General features: G+C 44.4%; 2 protein-coding genes across 4 annotated transcripts; one reads left to right on the top strand and one right to left on the bottom strand.

Moving 5' to 3' along the window:
* Positions 1–454: 454 nt before the first annotated feature.
* On the bottom strand, positions 455–2,791 carry fgf20b (fibroblast growth factor 20b). The gene is made up of 3 exons (XM_040174698.2): positions 2,128–2,791; positions 1,773–1,876; positions 455–1,578 (listed from the first exon to the last, which is right to left on the bottom strand). Exons 1-3 carry the CDS (start codon positions 2,408–2,410, stop codon positions 1,333–1,335), a joined length of 633 nt encoding a protein of 210 aa, XP_040030632.1. The 5' UTR covers positions 2,411–2,791; the 3' UTR covers positions 455–1,332.
* Positions 2,792–3,034: 243 nt separating this feature from the next.
* Positions 3,035–19,112, top strand: micu3b (mitochondrial calcium uptake 3b). Of its 3 annotated transcripts, XM_040174695.2 has the most exons (15): positions 3,035–3,441; positions 4,746–4,896; positions 6,867–6,898; positions 7,063–7,141; positions 9,070–9,117; positions 9,194–9,276; positions 9,362–9,433; positions 10,683–10,724; positions 12,398–12,493; positions 12,948–13,033; positions 13,223–13,394; positions 14,866–14,974; positions 15,554–15,711; positions 16,158–16,231; positions 18,019–19,112. In XM_040174695.2, the coding sequence occupies exons 1-14, from the start codon at positions 3,220–3,222 to the stop codon at positions 16,224–16,226; spliced, it is 1,419 nt and encodes a 472-aa protein (XP_040030629.2). In that variant the 5' UTR covers positions 3,035–3,219; the 3' UTR covers positions 16,227–16,231; positions 18,019–19,112. The 3 variants fall into 3 exon arrangements, with proteins under 3 accessions (XP_040030629.2, XP_077957649.1, XP_077957650.1); XM_078101523.1 differs by lacking the exon at positions 12,398–12,493; XM_078101524.1 differs by lacking the exons at positions 3,035–3,441; positions 4,746–4,896; positions 6,867–6,898; positions 7,063–7,141 and adding an exon at positions 7,641–8,860.
* The last annotated feature ends 409 nt before the right edge of the window (positions 19,113–19,521 follow it).

Genomic DNA, 19,521 nt, shown 5'->3' with positions numbered 1-19,521 from the left:
TCACACAACACAAAGAAGCAGAAGCTAGAAAGGATGTGAGTAAAGCATCATTGCCTTGTTTTATAAGACATTTAAATAAGGCTATCATCCTCAAACTGTCTGCAGAGGTCACATGATCCTTATCGGGCCCGAGCTAAAGGTCGGATTTTATTTGGCCCTGATGGTGTTGTTGCATGGTCTTTTAAATTCAGAGGATTCTGGGACGAGGCTTTGAAGTTTTATGTGTGCATCAATTCTACGACCTCTCTGCCGGCATAATGGGGTCCATAAAGAAAGACAACATTGGTCTCGTAAGCGGGTTTATATGTTTAAACTCTAAAAGACCAAGGCAACCGATAAAGTCAACTTTTCCCATGATTGCTGTGTTTAAAGTAAAAATGTGTGTCATAAATAAACTGATTATACCTTCATCTCGGATAGCATCGTGGGATGACAAAAGAATAAAGCATTTGGATTACATTTTGAGCAATTTATTGTTTGTGTTGTCAGTTTGTTGACTTCAGATTCCTCCTGTAACACAAGTGACAGTAGTTTGGTGCAAACTAATGGGCCATTATAACAAAGACTCTTTAAAAATGAATTCACAGTTGCTATATTTGGATAAAATGCATTGTTTTCAAATATTTCCCAAATGTTGCCAGTATGTTAGATTTTTTGGTCGCATTACAGTTGATCTCTAGCCGACCTTTTTTTAAAAGTAAAAGACATAAAGGTACAGTGTCTCAGCCTTTATATAATTGATACAGTTTCTAGTGGTGTTTCTATATACTGGATGTATTTAACTGTAAAAATATATTCTCTATAAATAAATATAAAACATAAATATATGTATATGTATCTAAAATGAATAAATAAATTGTTACATCTTTTCAAACAGGTCTGGACACAGGTAAGAAAACCCCAACAACTGAATTCCTTCAAAGTCCTGCTGAACAAACTGCCGCTTTTTGACACAATACCCAAATTAAAAGTACCATTTGAGTACAGCAGTAAAGATTCCCATGGCCAATATCCCCATCTGACCAGAGGAGCTGCTCGCTGGGCTGCGTTTCCCATTCCTCTCCTATTCCACGCAGGTACTTTTTAGTGTCGTCTGACAGAAACAGCCCCCTCACGTCGAGCGTGCAGACATTCTAGCCCGTCTGCCGGGCTGCTGAGAGATGGCCCGTGCATTCCTACAAGAGGCCCCGGTGCCTTGATCCCTGCAGGTCGGGCACGCTATCCACCAGCCTGCACGGGCCAGGTTCCTGCCTGCGTCCCTCGTCTCTTCTCTGCTCCCTGCCTGCGAGGGCCTAAAGCAGCTATTCCTGAACTGGACCGGGTCTCCAGGTCTCAGCTGTGTCCCAGGATATCTCTGTACAGCTCTGGCACACGGTCAGGGTCCACAGGCCTGGGCAAGAAGTGTGTAAATTTCTGGTGCCGCCTGGATTTAGTCCCATCCCTTGGTGTCCCGTCTTTGTTTAACGCCACGAAAAAACGTGTCCCTTTGTCTCCGTGTTTGTAGAGGTTTGAGGAGTATGTGTTGTACCAGTTCTCCTCAAACTGCTCCTTGAAAACACACTCAGCTGAGAGTTTCTCCTGAAAACAAAAGGACACAACGTTAAAAGTGGTCCTGACTTGTGGGGCACAAACAGAAAAGCATTTCATTATTTTTCTAAATGTATTTTCTTGAGTATTAAATTCTCGCAAACGTGAGAACTGAATAAAAGCTGTGTGGGTCATAGTCAAAAATGAGGATTTAGACGGCATGAACAAGCAACGCTGGTACTTACAGAGCCATACAGCTCCCCTTTGTCGTTCATCCCCAGATAGAGTCCACTGTCCACACCTCTAATGCTTATCAATCCTACAGCAAGGCTTATGAATTCCAAAATACCTGCAGAAGATAAACACAGTTGTTCAGTAGAGATTTTGACAAAGATGAAAGAATATTAATAAGGTCAATATAATTCATTAATAATTAATTATACTGACACAATTGATACATTTGACGTTTTAAAATGTAAAAAAAGGAAAATCGTGTTATTTCCATCACTCCTGTTCACGCTCTGCGGATGCTTTCGGCAAATACTTTCTATATAATATATTTGCTCATATAAATATATAAGAAGTAAGCCCGTTATTTACCAGAACGACTGTGGTCCTTCCTCGTCCCTTGCACTGTGCCGTCCGGAAGTATTTCCAGATGAAACCCAGTTCTGCAGTACAACTGTCTCCTCCTGAGGATCCCCTTGAGGTGGGTTAAATCCGCGGCGGTGCTCCGGGAGAGTCTGTCCCCAGGTAGGAAGTGCTCCCCGAGAAGCGTCGGTCTGTCCCTGAGTGGCGTGAGGATGAAATGCGACCCCACCTGCGCGACACCGTCGATGCCGTGCAAGACCCCGCCAACTTCCCCCAGGACAGCGGCGGCCATCGCGGCAAAGCTCGGCGGATAAAGTTGAGCGCGGAGGTCCGGAGGGAGAGCTCTTGCGTGGCGGACTACCTGGCTGCCACTGTCACTTATTGGATGCCGTCCCACCTGCGTGACACGCGTGTTTCTCTCCCGTCAGGAAAAAAACCTCGCAACTGCCGCCGGCTACCGATTCCCCGTCTCTCCTTTGGGTTTCTTCTTTTCTTGTTCTACCGCTGCGTCTTCATCAGCTGGGTGGGGTGAGGAGGGGGCTGCGGGTGGTGTTCACAGAGCCCTCGTGGTGCGTACCTGTTCGCGGCGTGCTGCGTAGAGCCCGACGGGAGATGATTCAGTGGTTGGGTGCGGAATGAAGGTAGAAGGAGCTCCTGGAGGGCTTTTGCGCTCAAAGTGGCAGGGGTGGCGAGGCAGGTGCAAAACCACAGGACTAGTAGTGGGCGGGGCTGTCACCGCGCAGACGTGCCCTGGCAGGGATTGTTGTTCCTTCTCTATGAAATGAGAGAGCGAGAGGGCGAGCGAGGAGGGAGGGAGGGGGGGGGGGGGGGGGGGGGTAAACTGAGCACCTGCCTCGCTTTAAATAAAAAAACAACAGGTAAACACACAACTGCATTTCACTTTAAATAAACTCACGAGACATTCGCCAGCGTGCGTTTTGGTACGCGTGACGTTCCGCCTCACTCTCACGTGCGTGACGGCCCGTGATCCGCTTGAAACGCCAGGTCTCGCGAGCGCGGGGCAGCCGGCACGAGCCGCTCCGCTCCTTCCGGTGTGCGCGCGTGCGTGTTATCAGTCACGACGCCTCCGGGTAAACAGCCATGGCCGCCCTGCGCAGGCTCATCCCGCTACTCACTAACAGTTCAACGGCGAGGAGGTTTGTCGCGTGTGGATCCTGCGTCACCGCGGCGGCCGGAGCTGGTTATTATTATTATTATTACTATTACCGCGGCTCGCTCGCCGGGAGACGCTGCGGGTTGAAGAGCAACGTCGAGGCTCGACTCTTCCATCTGGCGCTACCAGCCGTGTCTGCCACCGAGAAGGTACAGTGGGGCATTTTGCTATACTGTCGTGAGAAAGGGCATTTTGTAAAAAAAAAAAGAGGCCCTATCCGCGTAAGGAACGGGGCATCTGTATTTACAACTGCCCATCTCACATCGCGCACGTTACAGATACATTAACGCTGACGCCGATGTCGTCAGCACGAGGAGCTGTCCTGACCGTCGGTGCTGAAATGGCAAAAAACGGTCCGAAGCGAATTTCAGACCACGTGACCTAATAGCTGCCATAAGACCGGGTCTTGTTTGAGAATACATGTCGCCTGATTCGTATTAAAGCAATCCAGACACGTTTGATATTATAACAGTTTGTACATTATACTGTATTTACATTAGATCAGAGGTTGGACAGAATAGAACACTGTAATTTAATCTAAAGCACTATTGGCCATACCGGTGGTGGTGTTGCTATTCCTGTTACACTGCCGCAACCCAAAGATATTCAATTACAGTGAGTAAATACATTATATATATATATATATATATATATACACACACACACACACATATGTAAAAGATGTACCAAGCAACAGGAAAGCAGCTTAAACCAGCATACAGTTCCTCTATTTTCGATTAGTCAACCCTATTGATCAATACGCAACCTTTTGGTTAATTGATTAATCAAGCAGAGTGTCTAGTGTCTATTGAATGTTGACGTCATTGTAAAGTAATGAACAAGGATATTTTTTGCCACAACACCAGGTACTCAGTTGATCAAATTGGAATATATCACATCGGCCGTAAACAGACAAGTGGACCTCGTGGTTCGCACACTTCTACCACCTCCTTGTTCTTTATGTGCGGGTTGGAGGGAGGGCAGAAATACTGGTGGCCACGGGTCGGAGGAATTCAGGTACACAGGAAACTGGACACTGGGGCTTGGCGGAGGGGTTGACATCTGATGAGAGGTGGGGGTGGTTTAGAGGGGGGTTTAATGGTTAAGCCGAGGGGGGCACACATTCCCTGGGCGTTTGCTCTGTGCCCATTGGACCTGGCACTTTGCCACGCAACAGAAAGATCTCCTCTGTCTTCACCAATCCAGCCTTCTGATCTGGCTGGGTTGGAACAGTTGCAGGGACATTATCCGGAGCACAGGGATGAAAAATATGGTTGACATAACATGCGCCCCATTACTGAATAAAGCACAGGCCTCTTTGTTGTTCCACGTGAGAGAGGCTACGTGACAAGAAGAGCTTCTGTGGATTTTATATAAAGCTCCTTTCAGACGGTATTACGCCCTGCTGGTATGATTTGAAATATGTCTTTATAGTGTGTGTTTGTGTTTGCAGGCCCCCCGCAACTATGGTCTGGATGATGGAGATGCGTACATGTCGTCCCATGAAAACAGATTTCGCCTCTTCAGTTCGCTGGAGTACGAGGGGCAGCTCTTCATGACGCCGCTCAGCTTCATAGAGTCCGTCACTTTGAATGAACCCAGGAGTGAGTGCACCTCCATTACTCAGCTCCTTCCCACAATACTCAACATCCTGCAGAGGGAGGGAGGAGTCACTACTGATTTTAGGGTTTCACAATCAATCAATTAGTTTATTGACATACATGAATTGACAATCAATTACCGGTGGTAAAATGTGAGGCTTTGCTTATTTTCTCTCTTTCGCTCTCGTAAATGAAACACTGTGTGACTTTGTACCGGTGATCTGACACAAACAAGATGATGGAAAGAAAGGTTTTCTATGGGGTATTTTTGTCATTTTACAGACCCCAAAAATGGATGTGATTAATTGATTCAAAGGAGAAATGCAGGTCATGAAAAGAAGACCTCGACAGATTGTGTTGTGACACAAGTCGTAGCAGCCTGGACTTTGCAAACTCTGCCCCAATAGTCTGCTGGGTTCTCAAAAAACTGTCCCTAAAAAGTAACTGTTTTGGGAATCAATAGCTCAAGACTGAAGTAATGTATTGTTCTTCAAAGTATCATCATCATCCGTTTACCGGTTTACTTCACACAGACTGCCAGTCTGCTGCACTGCAGATGCCACATGTGTGATCCACCACATTTGTCAGCAACCATTTGCTTAATTACCCTTCCGTCAAGTCATCAGATAAACTTGATATCAGAAGAAAACGTCCTCCAGTTGTTCTCCTGGAATATGACTCGTTGCCGAGGGCCTGTGAAGTGTCATCATCAGACAATGAGTTGCGGCTTGCAGAGCCTCAGTCATAACACCTGCATAAAGATAGGCATCTTTCCCAGCAACCCCACTTTTATGGCTCATTTATGTGGCAACAAAGTCGCAGAGACCCGGAGAGACCAAACAACTGAGCGTGGGTGTCATAAATGTAATGATAAGACATTCGGATTATTGCGATTGATTACGGTGTGAGGTGTGTGTGCGGTCTCCTGTAATGTTTTGGACATGTCTTCACTGGCATCTGATGAGGCCAGTAAATGAGGGGCACTAATGTGTTAGCATACCGTGTCCCAATATCCTCTAATGTGTTGCAAAACAGCCCTCATGGTGTTTATGGTTATACTGTGGTCGTAAAAAGTGATGTGTTTCTGAGGGTGATGCTGGAGTTCTGACCATTTAGAAGCGAACCATTAGAGTCAAAAGCTAAAGTCATGTCGTGTAAGTTATATGTAAGTCATATACGATCCATCAGGGATGTTTTGATGGGACAGGGATTGAAATGATGCTCACATTCAGGACAAAAGCTCTTTTCAGAGCAAGTCATCACTTTGCAGTCATAATCCCAGCGTTAAACACAGGCTCTTAAACGTGTCAGTTGAGGGTTATTGTCACCGTTATCGATGCAGATTCCCCGGACAGTTTTTTTTTTCTTTTACAACACCTCCATCTTATCTTCTGCTTTATAGACCACTGGAATGCGTTCATGTAGACGTCCGTCCACATAAACACCCGTTTTCACTTTTGTTTCCCAGTTAGAATTTCTTAATTTATAATTCACCGTTGAAATAGGTTTTACTTAAGTAAAAGGTATGTTGCCACACTGTTGAAAGTATTCCGCTAAGGCACGTGAAATTATTTATATTGAAAGTCAACGTTTCACGAGTTTTCAGATTCATGACGATGCACTCAACGAAGGCTATTTAAAGAGCTTGATTGGGTTAAGATAAAAAAGAAGAATTTCCCCAAAACATTAAGGATAATCAGTTCATTTTAAATACATAAAGTTGTTGTTTTTGTCTCCACTGGACAGGAAAAGTAACAATTCTGATCTGAAATGTAACTAAGCAAACAAATGTAGTGGAGTAGAAATTACAAAATTGGCCTTGAAAATGTAGTTCAGTAGAGGTATAAACATGTATAAAAAGTAAATTCTCAAGTAAATCACAAGTATCTTAACACTTAACTTAACAATATACACACACATTATACTGTAAAGATCTTGCTGCATGTGCTAACTGTGAACCTTGCTTCCCTTAGGTAGGAGAGCATGCAAGTCCCTCACAAAAAAGGCAAGTTGCTCTGTCATCAAAGCACTTGTTACTCTTTCACAGAATCTCTTCATCCGTTTAAAACCTCTGTAATTACAGAAATGCCAACAAACATTGTGTTACTTTGTGATTACTCAGGATTTAGATACGAATGAGTGATTTGGGATTTCCTTCTATTCTCACAGGACTTAGAAAAGATGCTGTCTGATACCCCGCCTGTTTGCAGAGGATCATCTAATTTGTTCAGAAATCTTCGTGAACGAGGTGACGTAACCCTCTCGATGTACCACATGCTCGACACAAGCACTCGTTGCATTTCCATCCATGCTTCTATTTGTGTGTTAAAATTGTGTGTATTCCAGGGTAGTGAGGTGTTGTAAATACTTCTCCATCGCTCTGGTAACAGGTTGTAAATTTATTATCAGGTAACCTCTGCATGGAATGGTCCATTGGGGTTTTCTCGAATAACAAATGTGATAAGTAATACATTTACTGGAAGAATAATTGGCTACTAATTAATGGGAAAGTACTTCCTTATAAAAAACTTGTAAAACTGAGTTGTGTTTCTTGTAATTATAAAACACATCTTAGACTGTGCTGTTCTGAGTTGTTAAAATGCAGCAATTAATAGGAATAATTAATTTAACAAATGCACCCTGTTCCCTCTAAACTATTTTTCAATTAGTCAATTAACAAAAACTATTTGCCAGCAAAAGTTCCTGTAGAATCTCATTCTACTTTGAGCGGCTTGTGAAGGACTGCACTCTTAACCTGCAAACTCTGATTCCTATCATTAAGAAAATTAAGTTGTTACTGTGAGTTTGAGATCTTTTTAAATTCTCCCACCTGGGCCTGCGTACTCCCACTCAGTATGCCGTACGAGCCCGTGCAGCATTACTCCCCACTGCTCTGCGCTCCCCTCTGTTGCTTTAGCTAAGTGCCAATGCTGAGATTTGGGCCTTTTAATCCTGCTGTTAAACGTTGCGGCTTTGTCAGGGGGAAAAAAGGACTGGATTGATCTGCCAACAAAGCGTCGCTTTGGAGAATGAGGGAGCCGTTTGAACCCGACTATGTCGAGACACGTCCCACCGACCACCCCCCTGATCACCGCGGACATTATGAAGCCTAAGAATGGCATTGGATTACATCTCCGGGACTGCCACTCTGTATGAAGTGTTGCTGTGGAATTCTTTGTATTGTCTAACGGCATCTACTTGAGCTCAGAGGCTGAGCTGTGGAGAGGAGGAGGGAGGAGGGAGGAGAAGGGAGGGAGGGGGAGACTGAAGGTGTGTGGTATTGGTGAAACATGGCTGGAATCTTAAAAGTTTTTTTCTTTTTCTCTCCCGTCAACCCCTTTAAGCTTTCAAAGGCTTTGAAGCCACAGATCTGTTGTCATTATAAGGCCGTACCTGCCAAGCAGAGAGAGATGGGATGACAAGAACCGTCTTTTTTTGATGAACATGTTTGTGGCACGCATCACTAATTCTCTTTTCACACCTCGGTTTGAACATGTGTTTCAAAAATGACCTCTTGGTTTGCTACTTTAGTTTTTTTTTTCCTTGCAACTACCCCCCCCCCCCCCCACCTCCTCCTCACGCCCCCCCCGTACCTGAATGATTTTCCCATAACACCCAGAGCAGTCACCCAGAACTATCTGCGCTCGATTCTCTATCTTCCCGAGCAAACAAAGGCTGGGGAATGCTTTCAGAGTCAGAGGGTAGAAGCCTCCCGAGTCGACCGAGATGCCTCCTGACACTCACTCTTCCCTTCTCCGTGTCACACAACAAAGGGAGCTGAAGGACGCAACACAAAACCTGAATCGGCCATTCTCAATCAGTGACAGATCACTTGAGGGTGTATTACACCTTGTTACCCAAACGCGATCAGAAGCCGTGGGCCTTAAATTTGTTTGGGTTTGTGTCCAGATCGGTCAGCTCAATTGTAAAGCTTGTGTTTGTGTGGAGGGGGAACACCAGGCACGAGGTAAAAGGCACCTTTTAAGATGTTATCAGTGCGGGCGAGAGGATTACTCTTGTCTTAAGGCGTGCACTGTTTCTTTGGGTGGCTTATTCAACCCAGCAGCATGACTTTGAACATCTGTAAACACGGTTAATGCCATCGGATGCTGTTTTGTGTGCACAAGGGGTCATTTTAGCTTTTGTTTCTCAGTTTTTTGTTCTTTTTTTTCTCAGGTGTCATCAGCTACACAGAGTATCTCTTCCTGCTCTGCATTTTAACAAGTAAGTATGAGCTTTGACTGACTGGATTATGTTAAAAAAGGTGACTATCCATTGTAACGCCTTATTTGGTTTTCAGAACCCCACGCAGGCTTCAGGATCGCTTTCAACATGTTTGATGCGGATGGGAATGAAATGGTGGACAAAAGGGAGTTCTTAGCGGTGCGAGCCTCATTGAAATTCAGATACGATGAAATGCATTTTGTTAAGTCACATTCTGCATAATAACATATTGTCTTTTTACCAGCTAGAGGAAATCTTCCGTAAGAAAAAGGCCAGAAAGGAAGTTGCAGAAGACACGCAACGATGTGACCAGCAGGTATGAGTTGCTGTTAAATGCCTCGATATTTTTACATACAAACAATCGACAACATGGCCCTCAGCAAGCGTAATATAAAAAAGCCTCTTGGCAGACAAAGTTAGCAGCTAGCCAGTCAACGGCAGATGTTTGTGTTAACCGCTTTGGTGTAGACGAGATGAAGAGTGGACATTGGACGTATATTTGTACGGTCTATGGGCCTCTAAATGCTGATGTTGCTCTGAACAAACTTCTGTTTGCTTCAAACATTAAGTGTTGTCCTTTCAGCCTGGTCTGCTGCCTCCAAGTGGCCAAAAACCTTCATTTAAACCTGCATTCAAACTGTAGCCACTTGTGGAGCAGTAAACTGTTAATACAGCCGGGACATAATCTATGAGGTTGATACGGATAACATTTTAGCAAGAAAAACATTCCTCTGGAGTCCTCTTTCTGCTCCGTTCGAGTCCCCGACTCCAGAGGGAAACATCTGGCTTGTTAGCTAAATGCTAAATACTAAATGTTGCTCACTGGGCCTGTCTGGCCAGCAGGTTGTGAACGGTGGGCTCATCAGAGCTTTGAAACATTAAAGCTCTGTAAACATTACGCCGTAAGAAGCGGCGGCGCTTCAAAGCGCCGATGGGGGCTGCGGAGTGAGCGATCCTCTGTGGGGTTCCTACTGCAAGGCACTCCTTTTTAATTCACACAGCACTTTTACCCGTTATTAATAAAATGCATTAGAAGAAAACAAGTGGAGCTCGACATTGATCGGAATCTGAAAGCCGAACAAATGTCGAACACGCCATGACTCTGTGTTTCCTAGAAGGAGTGCAAAGAGGTGAATGTGGTCACGCAGGGTAAAACATGTCTGAGGCTTTCATGTCTTTGGGGCCGCCTCGTGTCGCATGCAGGTGGATGTAAACAGGCAGAGCTGAACGCAGCGATAAGAACGACTCTTTGAGGTCTTATCGCTCAAACACAACATGGAGGAGCTTACTCTGCAGGGACAAACGTTAGCATCTCTGGACGGTCTCGCATTAATCTGAAGCCCGTATGAAACATCAGACAGATCATTAGAATGGGTACTCTAGATTTGGAAACAAAATGATGGCTTTGCAGGGTTGAGGGCAATGTCACGTCACATTGACTTGACTTGTATGACTTGAAGAAAATCAATTGTTAGCTCACAAACTTAATTTCCGACCGTCTTCCTCTTCTAATATCCGCTATGAATTATAAATGAATCTTCTCTCTCTGCTCGTTTTTATTTCAGAGCCTGCAGCTGTACGGTCAACGCGCACCACAGCCGCACAGTGTATGTATTGTTCTCTCTCGCCGGAGGAAAAGGGAACCGCTCTGCTTGTTGCATGTATTTTTGGCATGCTGAAATCTATTAACCGCACAAAACAAAACCCTGCATGTGTGTCTGTTAACAAAAGATAACCTCAGTAGCAGGATGTAGAATACATTTGTATTTATATGGAATTGTGTATGTGTATGTGGTTAGTGCAGACAATTCATCCCCTTTTACATCCCTTTTGTCAGCATTGAGTTTAAGTTTAAGAAAACTTTTACCCAAAGACTGACAACGTTTTGTCCGGACCCCCATGTTTTATTTTTACAGTTACTTGAGGATTGGTATTTGGGCTCAGGTTACCTTTTGTGATGGTTTGACCATGAAGATGCCAGTCAGAGCGGAGAACTGTGAAAAGGACATAACACACACACACACACACACACACACACACACACACACACACACACACACACACACTGACAAACACAGACAAACCCACAAACTAACAGAGGGACGGACCCGTCTGTTTGAAGGCTTTGCCTCTGGGTGTGTCTTTTTTGTTTTGATTTCTTCTGTCTGTACTGTAGGTATCTTTCCAGCAAAAAGTTCAAAAGTCAAATCTTAAAAAAAAAATACGGGCTTTCCCCAAGCATGCTGCAATTACAAGTGTTTCAGCGCGGTGCATTAAAGAGTCAGTGATTAGCAGTGGGATCACATTGTGAATCTCTCTCTCTCTTTAAGCATTGAGGCGTAGAGATGTTTAATCAGCTGGCTCACATTCGCCCTCAGGCTTGAGAGATGAAAACAAAAAGTTGATGAGAGAAATAGATATTATGAAATGAAGCAAGCCTGTTTTATGAGCACGTGTCGACACCAGCTGTCTGTTTCTGGTTGGCTGTTTGCTGAATTTGGAAATAGAGAGAATTTTAGTGCATTGTTCAAATCGGTGCCCTCCCCTTTCCTTATTCAGTCTCTGAGCCGTAGACTGTATACATACAGTATATAACATACTGTATGTATACAAGAGGTGGATGTGAGACCGTATGGACCACGTGGTAGAGATGCCCTGCTACTCTCTGGTAGCAAGTCGGCCAATCACAAGGTAGCCCCGCCCTAAAACATACTGCTTTGGTCTATTTCACCCAAAATTCATCATCGTTGAACTGAATGAACATATTCAAACCATTAACTCATGTTTAGGAAATTAGAGGTTTAAGGCAGCATTGACTCCACTTTTCAGAATCCGCAGGCTGACGCCGGCTCCGAACTTCCTATTTCGCGAGAGTAGTTGAGCAATATCTGATAACTTGAATTAACCTCTCAGTTCAGCACCAAGTGATGGCAACTTGGCATGAGTCCTCCTTGGGCTCTCACACCGTGCATGCTTTGGACATGCGTTAGCTGTGCCGGCTCACCGTCCTGCCAGGATGCTGCATGCCTGGCTGCAGAGGAGGCCCACGCCGGGGCCGATGGGCCCCTCAGATAAACCGCTGGCAGCCCCGCTCTGTTTCTGCCCGTCTGTCCCGATGTCTCTGATGTTTGTTTTTTTATCTGACTTTTATTTTTATGTCACTCAGGCAAGAGGACAGAGATCCTGTCTGTGCATCTAGTGTCCTCCTGCCTGCCTCAGTGCTGTCCGTGTTTGTCCTTCCGTCTGTCTTCTAACAGCTGTGCTCCAACTGCTGCCACAGGTTCTCGAAAAGGACAGCCGGCATGGGGATGCCCGGGGCATGTGGGACGTTCTCAGACGCAGCACAAGTCAAGTTCTTTTTTCTGATCTCACTGAGGTAGCCGTGCCTTCGTTGCTTTGGTCATACAGTCAAAACTGTGAGCCGGGTTATGACTGTCCGTACTGCAGGTACCATGTTAGCACTGTAGATATTTTGATTGGGTCTTGTTGTTAGCAGGTGGACATACGGACTAACACTTCATCTGTAGCACGTTTAATGAATCTATTGCATGGTACCTGTTTGTTATTGTGCAGAAATGAGACATGCTGGCCCATAGTTTGGTTTCAGGCACAGTGAAAAATTAACCATTAACTCTTATTCAACCGCATGGCCATTACCTAACATCTTTGCTCCAGTGGGGTTGGATTAAGTCATTTGTTAATGTTTGCCTGGAGTTTCCATGATACGCTCTTAGTTCAAAAACAGCTCATTTTGACTCAATGTTTGGATTAATCATTGCAACCTAAAGCTGTAAGGAGTTATAATCAAGCCATTCTCCCTCTGTTGTCAGGTGGATGAAAAGACAGAGACAACGCTGCTGGTGCACTTCTTTGGGAAAAAAGGCAAAGCTGAATTGAAATTTGAAGATTTTTACGAGTGAGTGGAACACCTCTTTGTTTGCTTTGTGATAAATCAACACATCCCGGAGAAAATGATTATCTTACAGTGTGACAGGGCCATCCATCATTTTCATGCCTGAACCTTGAGACTTTGTCAAGTGTTCCTTTGTGAATGTGAGTTTCTGGTGGTGGCGTTAGCTGTCAGCGGTGCGTCTCGCTCCTCCAGGTTCATGGACAACCTGCAGACGGAGGTGCTGGAGATAGAGTTCCTCTCCTACTGCAAGGGCCTGCCCACCATCAGCGAGGAAGACTTTGCTCGGATCCTCCTTCGCTACACCAACGTTGACGACGTCAGCGAGTATTTGGAGAACGTGCGCCACAGCCTGCCGGAGGAAAAGGTGAGCCCTTTTTTCCCCTTCTGATTCGCTAACTTGCTTAAGAAGATAGATCTTCCTTTATGGTTTTAAGGGTTAGAGATAATTGATGAGCTACAGTTTATCCGTCCTCCCAGTGAAGCGTCACCCACCAGGGTTCAGGGATGGTGAAGGCAGGTCAGGTACAACTGTACCACAACGTGATGACCACCCTCAACGACCTCGTTGCACACAAAATAGTTCCATATTGGACCATATGCAGACACAGCGATATCGGGACAATGTTCTAGTTTTTTACTTGTGTTTTTACAAAGTGTTAACACAGTTATTTGATAAATAATAATCAAGAATGTAACCATACATACTAAGCGGAAGAATTTCCCACAACTGTCAAACTTGTGCCACATTATAACAACGTTCAAAACTGAAGCCAATGTTCCATGATGTAACGCCCAGTAAATAACAAACTGATTTCCATTTTTTTCCATTTTTATACGGCTCAAATAAACTAAATAGAATTAGTTAATTATAGCGCCTTAGAGGTCCTATTGCTAGGGAGACTTTCTTTCTTGCAGAGCATTAAGTCCTCATGTTTAGCATACACACATGAATGCAACCTTCTCATGCAACGCAGACAAAAAGGGGAGAAGTGTTTTCCCCCAGTGTTGAACTATTCCTTTCGAATTCATTAGTCAGCTTTCACTCTGTTACATTGTTTGAGTGTACAATCACCTATTTGTTCTGGCACTGCCTGCTGAATTAGCTGTTGAGAGAAACATCCTCATTTTAAGCTTTAACTTGTTTTTTCTCCATGCGTGCTGAAAAGACATCGGCAGCTCCTCAGCCACCCTGAGGAGCCTGTTGCCAGATCTCCATTGACAATGAAGTGGGTCTCGTGGTGAGGGGAACTTTATGGCCCTCGCCTCGTTAAAACAGCAAAGCGACACAGATTAGTCATTACTCCGTTTGTTGGGCCCTGTGTGCTGCCTGTCTGGCGAGGCCCCCGGCGAGAGAAGGAGCTGGTAGCTGCGGGACGGTTGAGTGAAGATCAATGGACTCAGTGTTTGAGTCATCAGCCGAGCCTGAGATGTTTGGGGATTCATCACTCTTGTTGTTTTTGTTTATTCAAGTATCAGGTTAATCTGCCTTAGAAAAGTCTGCAAACGGGCCTGACCTCTTCCCGAAAGCTACGATCCCCCCCATCCCCCGTCGCTGACAGCTCAGCATGTCCGTACCGCACAGGGGAAAATCCAGCCATGTGTACTCTGTCTGTTTGGGTGTGTTATCTATCTGCTGGCTTCAAGGTCCCTCACACACTAAAGGATTCCCCCGCAGGATGAAAGGAAGCAGGTGATGTGCCGTGTGAATCGTAGCGCCATCCTCTGCTGGAGTGTTGACACACGTAGCCGCTCGCTTTGTGCCGCACTTTACCATTTTCTCACGTTTGTTGTTTGGTGCATAAAGAGGCTTTGTTTTTATTGGTGTCTGTTTGCAGGGAATCAGCTTCGAGGAGTTCAGGTCCTTCTTCCAGTTCCTAAACAACCTGGAGGATTTTACCATCGCCATGCAAATGTACAACTTCGCCAACCGCTCCGTCGGTCAAGGTGAACACTCTCAGTTTCTTTCTTCATGGCAGCGCTGTGCTTTAAAGATGGAGTCCTGGGCTGCTTTAGTTTAGTGAGTATTAAAAAAAAGAAGTAAGTCAAACCAATTAGTTGACCGTGCAGGTGAGCCACAATCTTTGAGGCTTTTGTCTCAAGCATCTGTCTTGTATAAGCGGTCATATTTACGCATTTCTTCCGACAAAAGCTCTTCAATGTGATCCGTTCTCTCGGAAGCATTCTTCGTTTTAATAATGGCGGTATCGGGCTATGAAAGCGGAAATGTGAGACTGCGTAAAGGACGTAGTTAGCGGACCAATCACAGCCTTGTGCGCTGCGGGAGGCTTGCGTCGCTTGCGTCGAAAGCGACGCAAGCCTAGAAAAATGGCTCGACCACGCAAGGACGCAAGGAGGTGTGAAAAGGCACGCAAGGGGGTCTTGCGTCTGCGTCACTCTGAGATCGCAGAAGCATAAACTAGGCTTTAATGTCATATTAATGTAAGTAGTAAATGTGTAAATATTGGCAGCAAACAACTGCATTGAAGACGGCTCCCCGATCGACTGTTCTTCATTCCCTACCAGAGGAGTTTACCCGCGCCGTATATGTGGCCACGGGCATCACGCTGAGCCGCCACCTGGTCAACACGGTCTTCAAGATCTTCGACGAGGACCGCGACGATAAACTCAGCCACAAGGAGTTCATCGGCGTCATGAAGGAGCGGCTGCACCGCCGCGGCAAGGTGGGGAGGCACAGGCCTGAATGGTACCAGAATTGTTGGCATTCGTCAGCTCCTCCTTTGGAAAATGATACCACAAAGAGGTCACAGACGGACACATGAAGGCAAGGAACAATCGTATCCAACAGGGTGAAGACAAAAAGGCCAATGTTTGTGTTACCGGTTTATTTTCTGAACTAGTACTAAAGCAGCGATTGGCATCACAAGCACCCACCCGCCTTTTTAATTACAGCAGAGCAAGCGCTAATTATGTCCCTCTTTTATTTAGGGTCTCCTTAGTACCACTCCACGGCACAACTGCTAAATTACACTCCTGACACTTTTTTATTACTCACCTGACCTTTGAATGAACAAGTGATTTCTGTGAAATGATACTGCCATCTATTGGCACACCAGGATATTGACCATCTAATAGTATTCCTCTCCTTCTGTCTGACACACTCCCACAGGGCATCAGAGTGGAGGAGAAGTTCACCTCTTTTAAGTCCTGTATGAGGAAGGAGCTCTCAGGCAAATAAGTGAAGTAAGTTCTCATCCTGTCAGCGTTCTTTGATAAATGGCGCAAAAATAAACCAACAATGCTTAACTTGAGGTTGACAAATGCAACATGATTTGCGTTTCCATAATGCTCCGTGGCAGCTTTCCCCAAGCACAGTATCCCAGTCGGGGTTATTTCAAAAGGTCCACACTCTGCTCGCCCGAAGCATTGAGTTACACTGTATTATTAACGCCTGATCAACTGCCACCAGACACCAGCTTAGGTCTGCACATGAGCAGGGAGCAGTGCATTTTAAAGCTGTGTGTATAAATGTTTCAAAGGAAATGCACCCCCTGGGAGAAAGTATGATAATCTGAGAAAATGACTTGATCTGGATGTTTTTTTCAATCGGCACCGCAGTAGGAAAAATGTCTATTTTGTGACCCAAAATTAATTGATTATTTGTTTTATTTTACAATATGAAAGTGCATTGGACAATTGGTATTTCACTGCGGTACCGTTTACATTTTCTGCAGTAACACAGAGGAGGGAGACATTGCCAAGAAACCAAACATTTTCTAATCTTCATCTGAACGATTCAATAAATTCACCGCACCAATTGAAATACAGATTTACATCAAATTATCCTGTAATGTTATCACCCCCTTCCCCTCCTCCCCCTCTCTCTCTGAGAACATTTCATGTATGCTAACATTTTTTAAACATCAGGGTCAACACTCATGTGAGATGAGCTCAGAGCTCATTCAAAAATCTTTAAACAGCAATGCGAGCACAATTAGTCTGTGAATTTACAGAAGAATTCAAACATTTTTGCATCCAAATCAAAGTCACCAACGGAGGGAATCTGAGTGCCTTCACTGGTTACAGTTGAGGTACCTACGTTACTATGGAAACAGGAATATACTCTTCCGTAGCCGGCCAGAGGAACATGGTACATGATCGAATTCACATACTTTCATCTCGCAGCATCACATACTCATACTTACAGAGGGTGCTGCTTATTCCCATTTATTTATAGTTTATCCCAGTATGTTATACTGGGGCAGTCATAATCAGTTGTGATGTTGTTGGCATATTATTATACACCTATGCATATTCTAATATATATATATTAGATATATACGTAGGTTGGAAGTGTTGAATTTGTGTATTTACCCAGACAGCTAAAGATAACCCTGCAGCAGTTGAATAACTGTTTTACTTTTTTACAGATATCATTGCCTTAATCTTAAAATTTTATTCATCTGGAAATGTTTGCCCCCATTATCAATAACTATATGTTAAGGAAACACCTTAGTCTTAAAATGCGATTATTTGGTTTTATCTCCTTCTCCGTCATATATACTGTATATACAGATGTTTTTTGCGGTTACTGTGTACCGAACACAATGCAGTTTGTAACAGTTTGACTGTTGTTTCAGCGAACATGACTTAACGGAACTTCTACGCTCTTCCCTTTGCTGATTTGAAAGAATCATTCGTAAACATATTGATCCCATTTTATACATTAAATTGAATTAAATAATGATCTATTGCCCGTTGCTGGTTTTATGCCACACAGCCACAGCTGTGGTCACTGCAGAGGACACGGATTTGTTTCTGCACAGTTGCAGAACTGCTGCTGCTGCACTCTGTGGCTGTTTGATATGTTTCTCTCTGGTCTAATGTACTCTTGAATTTCATAAATAATGAATGAATTAAATAATTTGGCTCCGTTGTGAGAATGAGATGATCCACAATGACAACACAGCGTGTTTACAAAGTGTCCCTCTGGACCTGTATTTATCGCTCTTCCTCTGTTCTGCCGCCAGGTGGAGATCCCATCAACAGAAGCTGTCTTAACTGGATGAGCGGTGCCTCCTCTTTGCACTCTGCTAGGGACCGAAGGGTTAATGCATGCCGCAGCATCTCACTGCACTTAGAGTTAGTGCAAGTTAGAAGCTTTTAAATAAAAAGGATGATGCACAAACAGGATGCGGTCAGCCAAAGGAAAAGCTGTTACAAGTGTAAAAAACAACTGGGCCGCCAGTGTTGCAGGAGTCTAATTTAAAGTAATCAGTCTGTCGAACTGCTTTTGCACCGGCATTCGGTTACAGTTTGTCAACACTGATTTTATTCATTTTTCTTAAAGTCCAACGTTGTATTATTACTGTGTTGTTCATCTGGAATCCCCTTCAGTCCAGAGCTCCATTCAGTACGGTGGCGGCGGCGTTGCTCAAATCCTTCGCCCTCCCACCGGCTGTGCATCCCTCTGCACAGATCCGCTCAGGAGAGCACCGCCCCTCCTCCCTGTTCTCTTTCTCCTCCCTCTGCAGCTGAAATCCTTCAGGATCCCTTAGAGCCGCAGCAGGCTTCAACAAACTCATTTACGCTTTAGCTTTTTCACTGTGTAACTACAGGCAGCTAACAGCGTTACTCAGTTCTTAGTTGGTAAGAGAGAATTGCTATTTTCGTGACACTGGCAGGGATGACCTCTATTTGAATAAATATGCATAAAAATGAAGCCATATGTTTGGATGCTTAAATTAGTTGTGGAGCAATGAATTGAAATCACCTTCCCTTTATTCTCTCTAAGGAAGAGTTTACACTTCATCTGCTTTGTAGAAATCATCACTTGCAGTATAGTTCAGTGCAGTGTGTGACTGAGGAATATTAATGACTGTCCTGGTGGAACTCCCCCACCCCTCAACAATGTTGGATTTGAGGGGAGGGAGGGGGGGGGGGGGGGTTATGTACTGAAAATGGTATCAACATGTTACATGCTGTAATATTAACCAGATTAGTTAGTCTACCTCTTGAGGAGTTTTTGGAAACCTCTCGCCGGGTGTCATTCTCTTAAACCAGGTCTTGACTTTTGCACTGATGCATTTCTAAAGACATGGTACTATAAAAATAATACCAAACATTTGCTGATTTTGTGCTCTTTTTCTCACAAACACACACACACACACACACACGTACACGCACAGACACACTAGCCAAACACCCAAAGACGGTTCTCGCCTGCTGAACAGCTGGTAACCTTCGCTTCTTTGTAGCGACTGATAGCAGGACCACAAAAGAATAAAACAGCTGTTTTTTTTTATAAACTTAAAGGTGAATCATTATTAGTCATGCGAAAGCCGCGGCTGTGTGGGTGGATGAGACTCTAATCAGGGACTTTTTAAAATCTCTAAATGATTCAGGCTAATGATTTGCAGTCACACGCTCCAACCCTGAATTACTTAAAGTAAGATCAACGAGGTCCTTCAAAAAGAGAGAGACCATGTTAAACATCCCAAAGATATAATGAAAAGTTTCATCCATTTACCCTG

Source organism: Gasterosteus aculeatus, chromosome 4 (genome assembly GCF_964276395.1).
Source record: "Gasterosteus aculeatus chromosome 4, fGasAcu3.hap1.1, whole genome shotgun sequence".
Taxonomy (NCBI): Eukaryota; Metazoa; Chordata; class Actinopteri; order Perciformes; family Gasterosteidae; genus Gasterosteus; species Gasterosteus aculeatus.
Note: the sequence above shows the minus strand (reverse complement) of the source record. Positions and strands in the feature narration are given on the sequence as shown.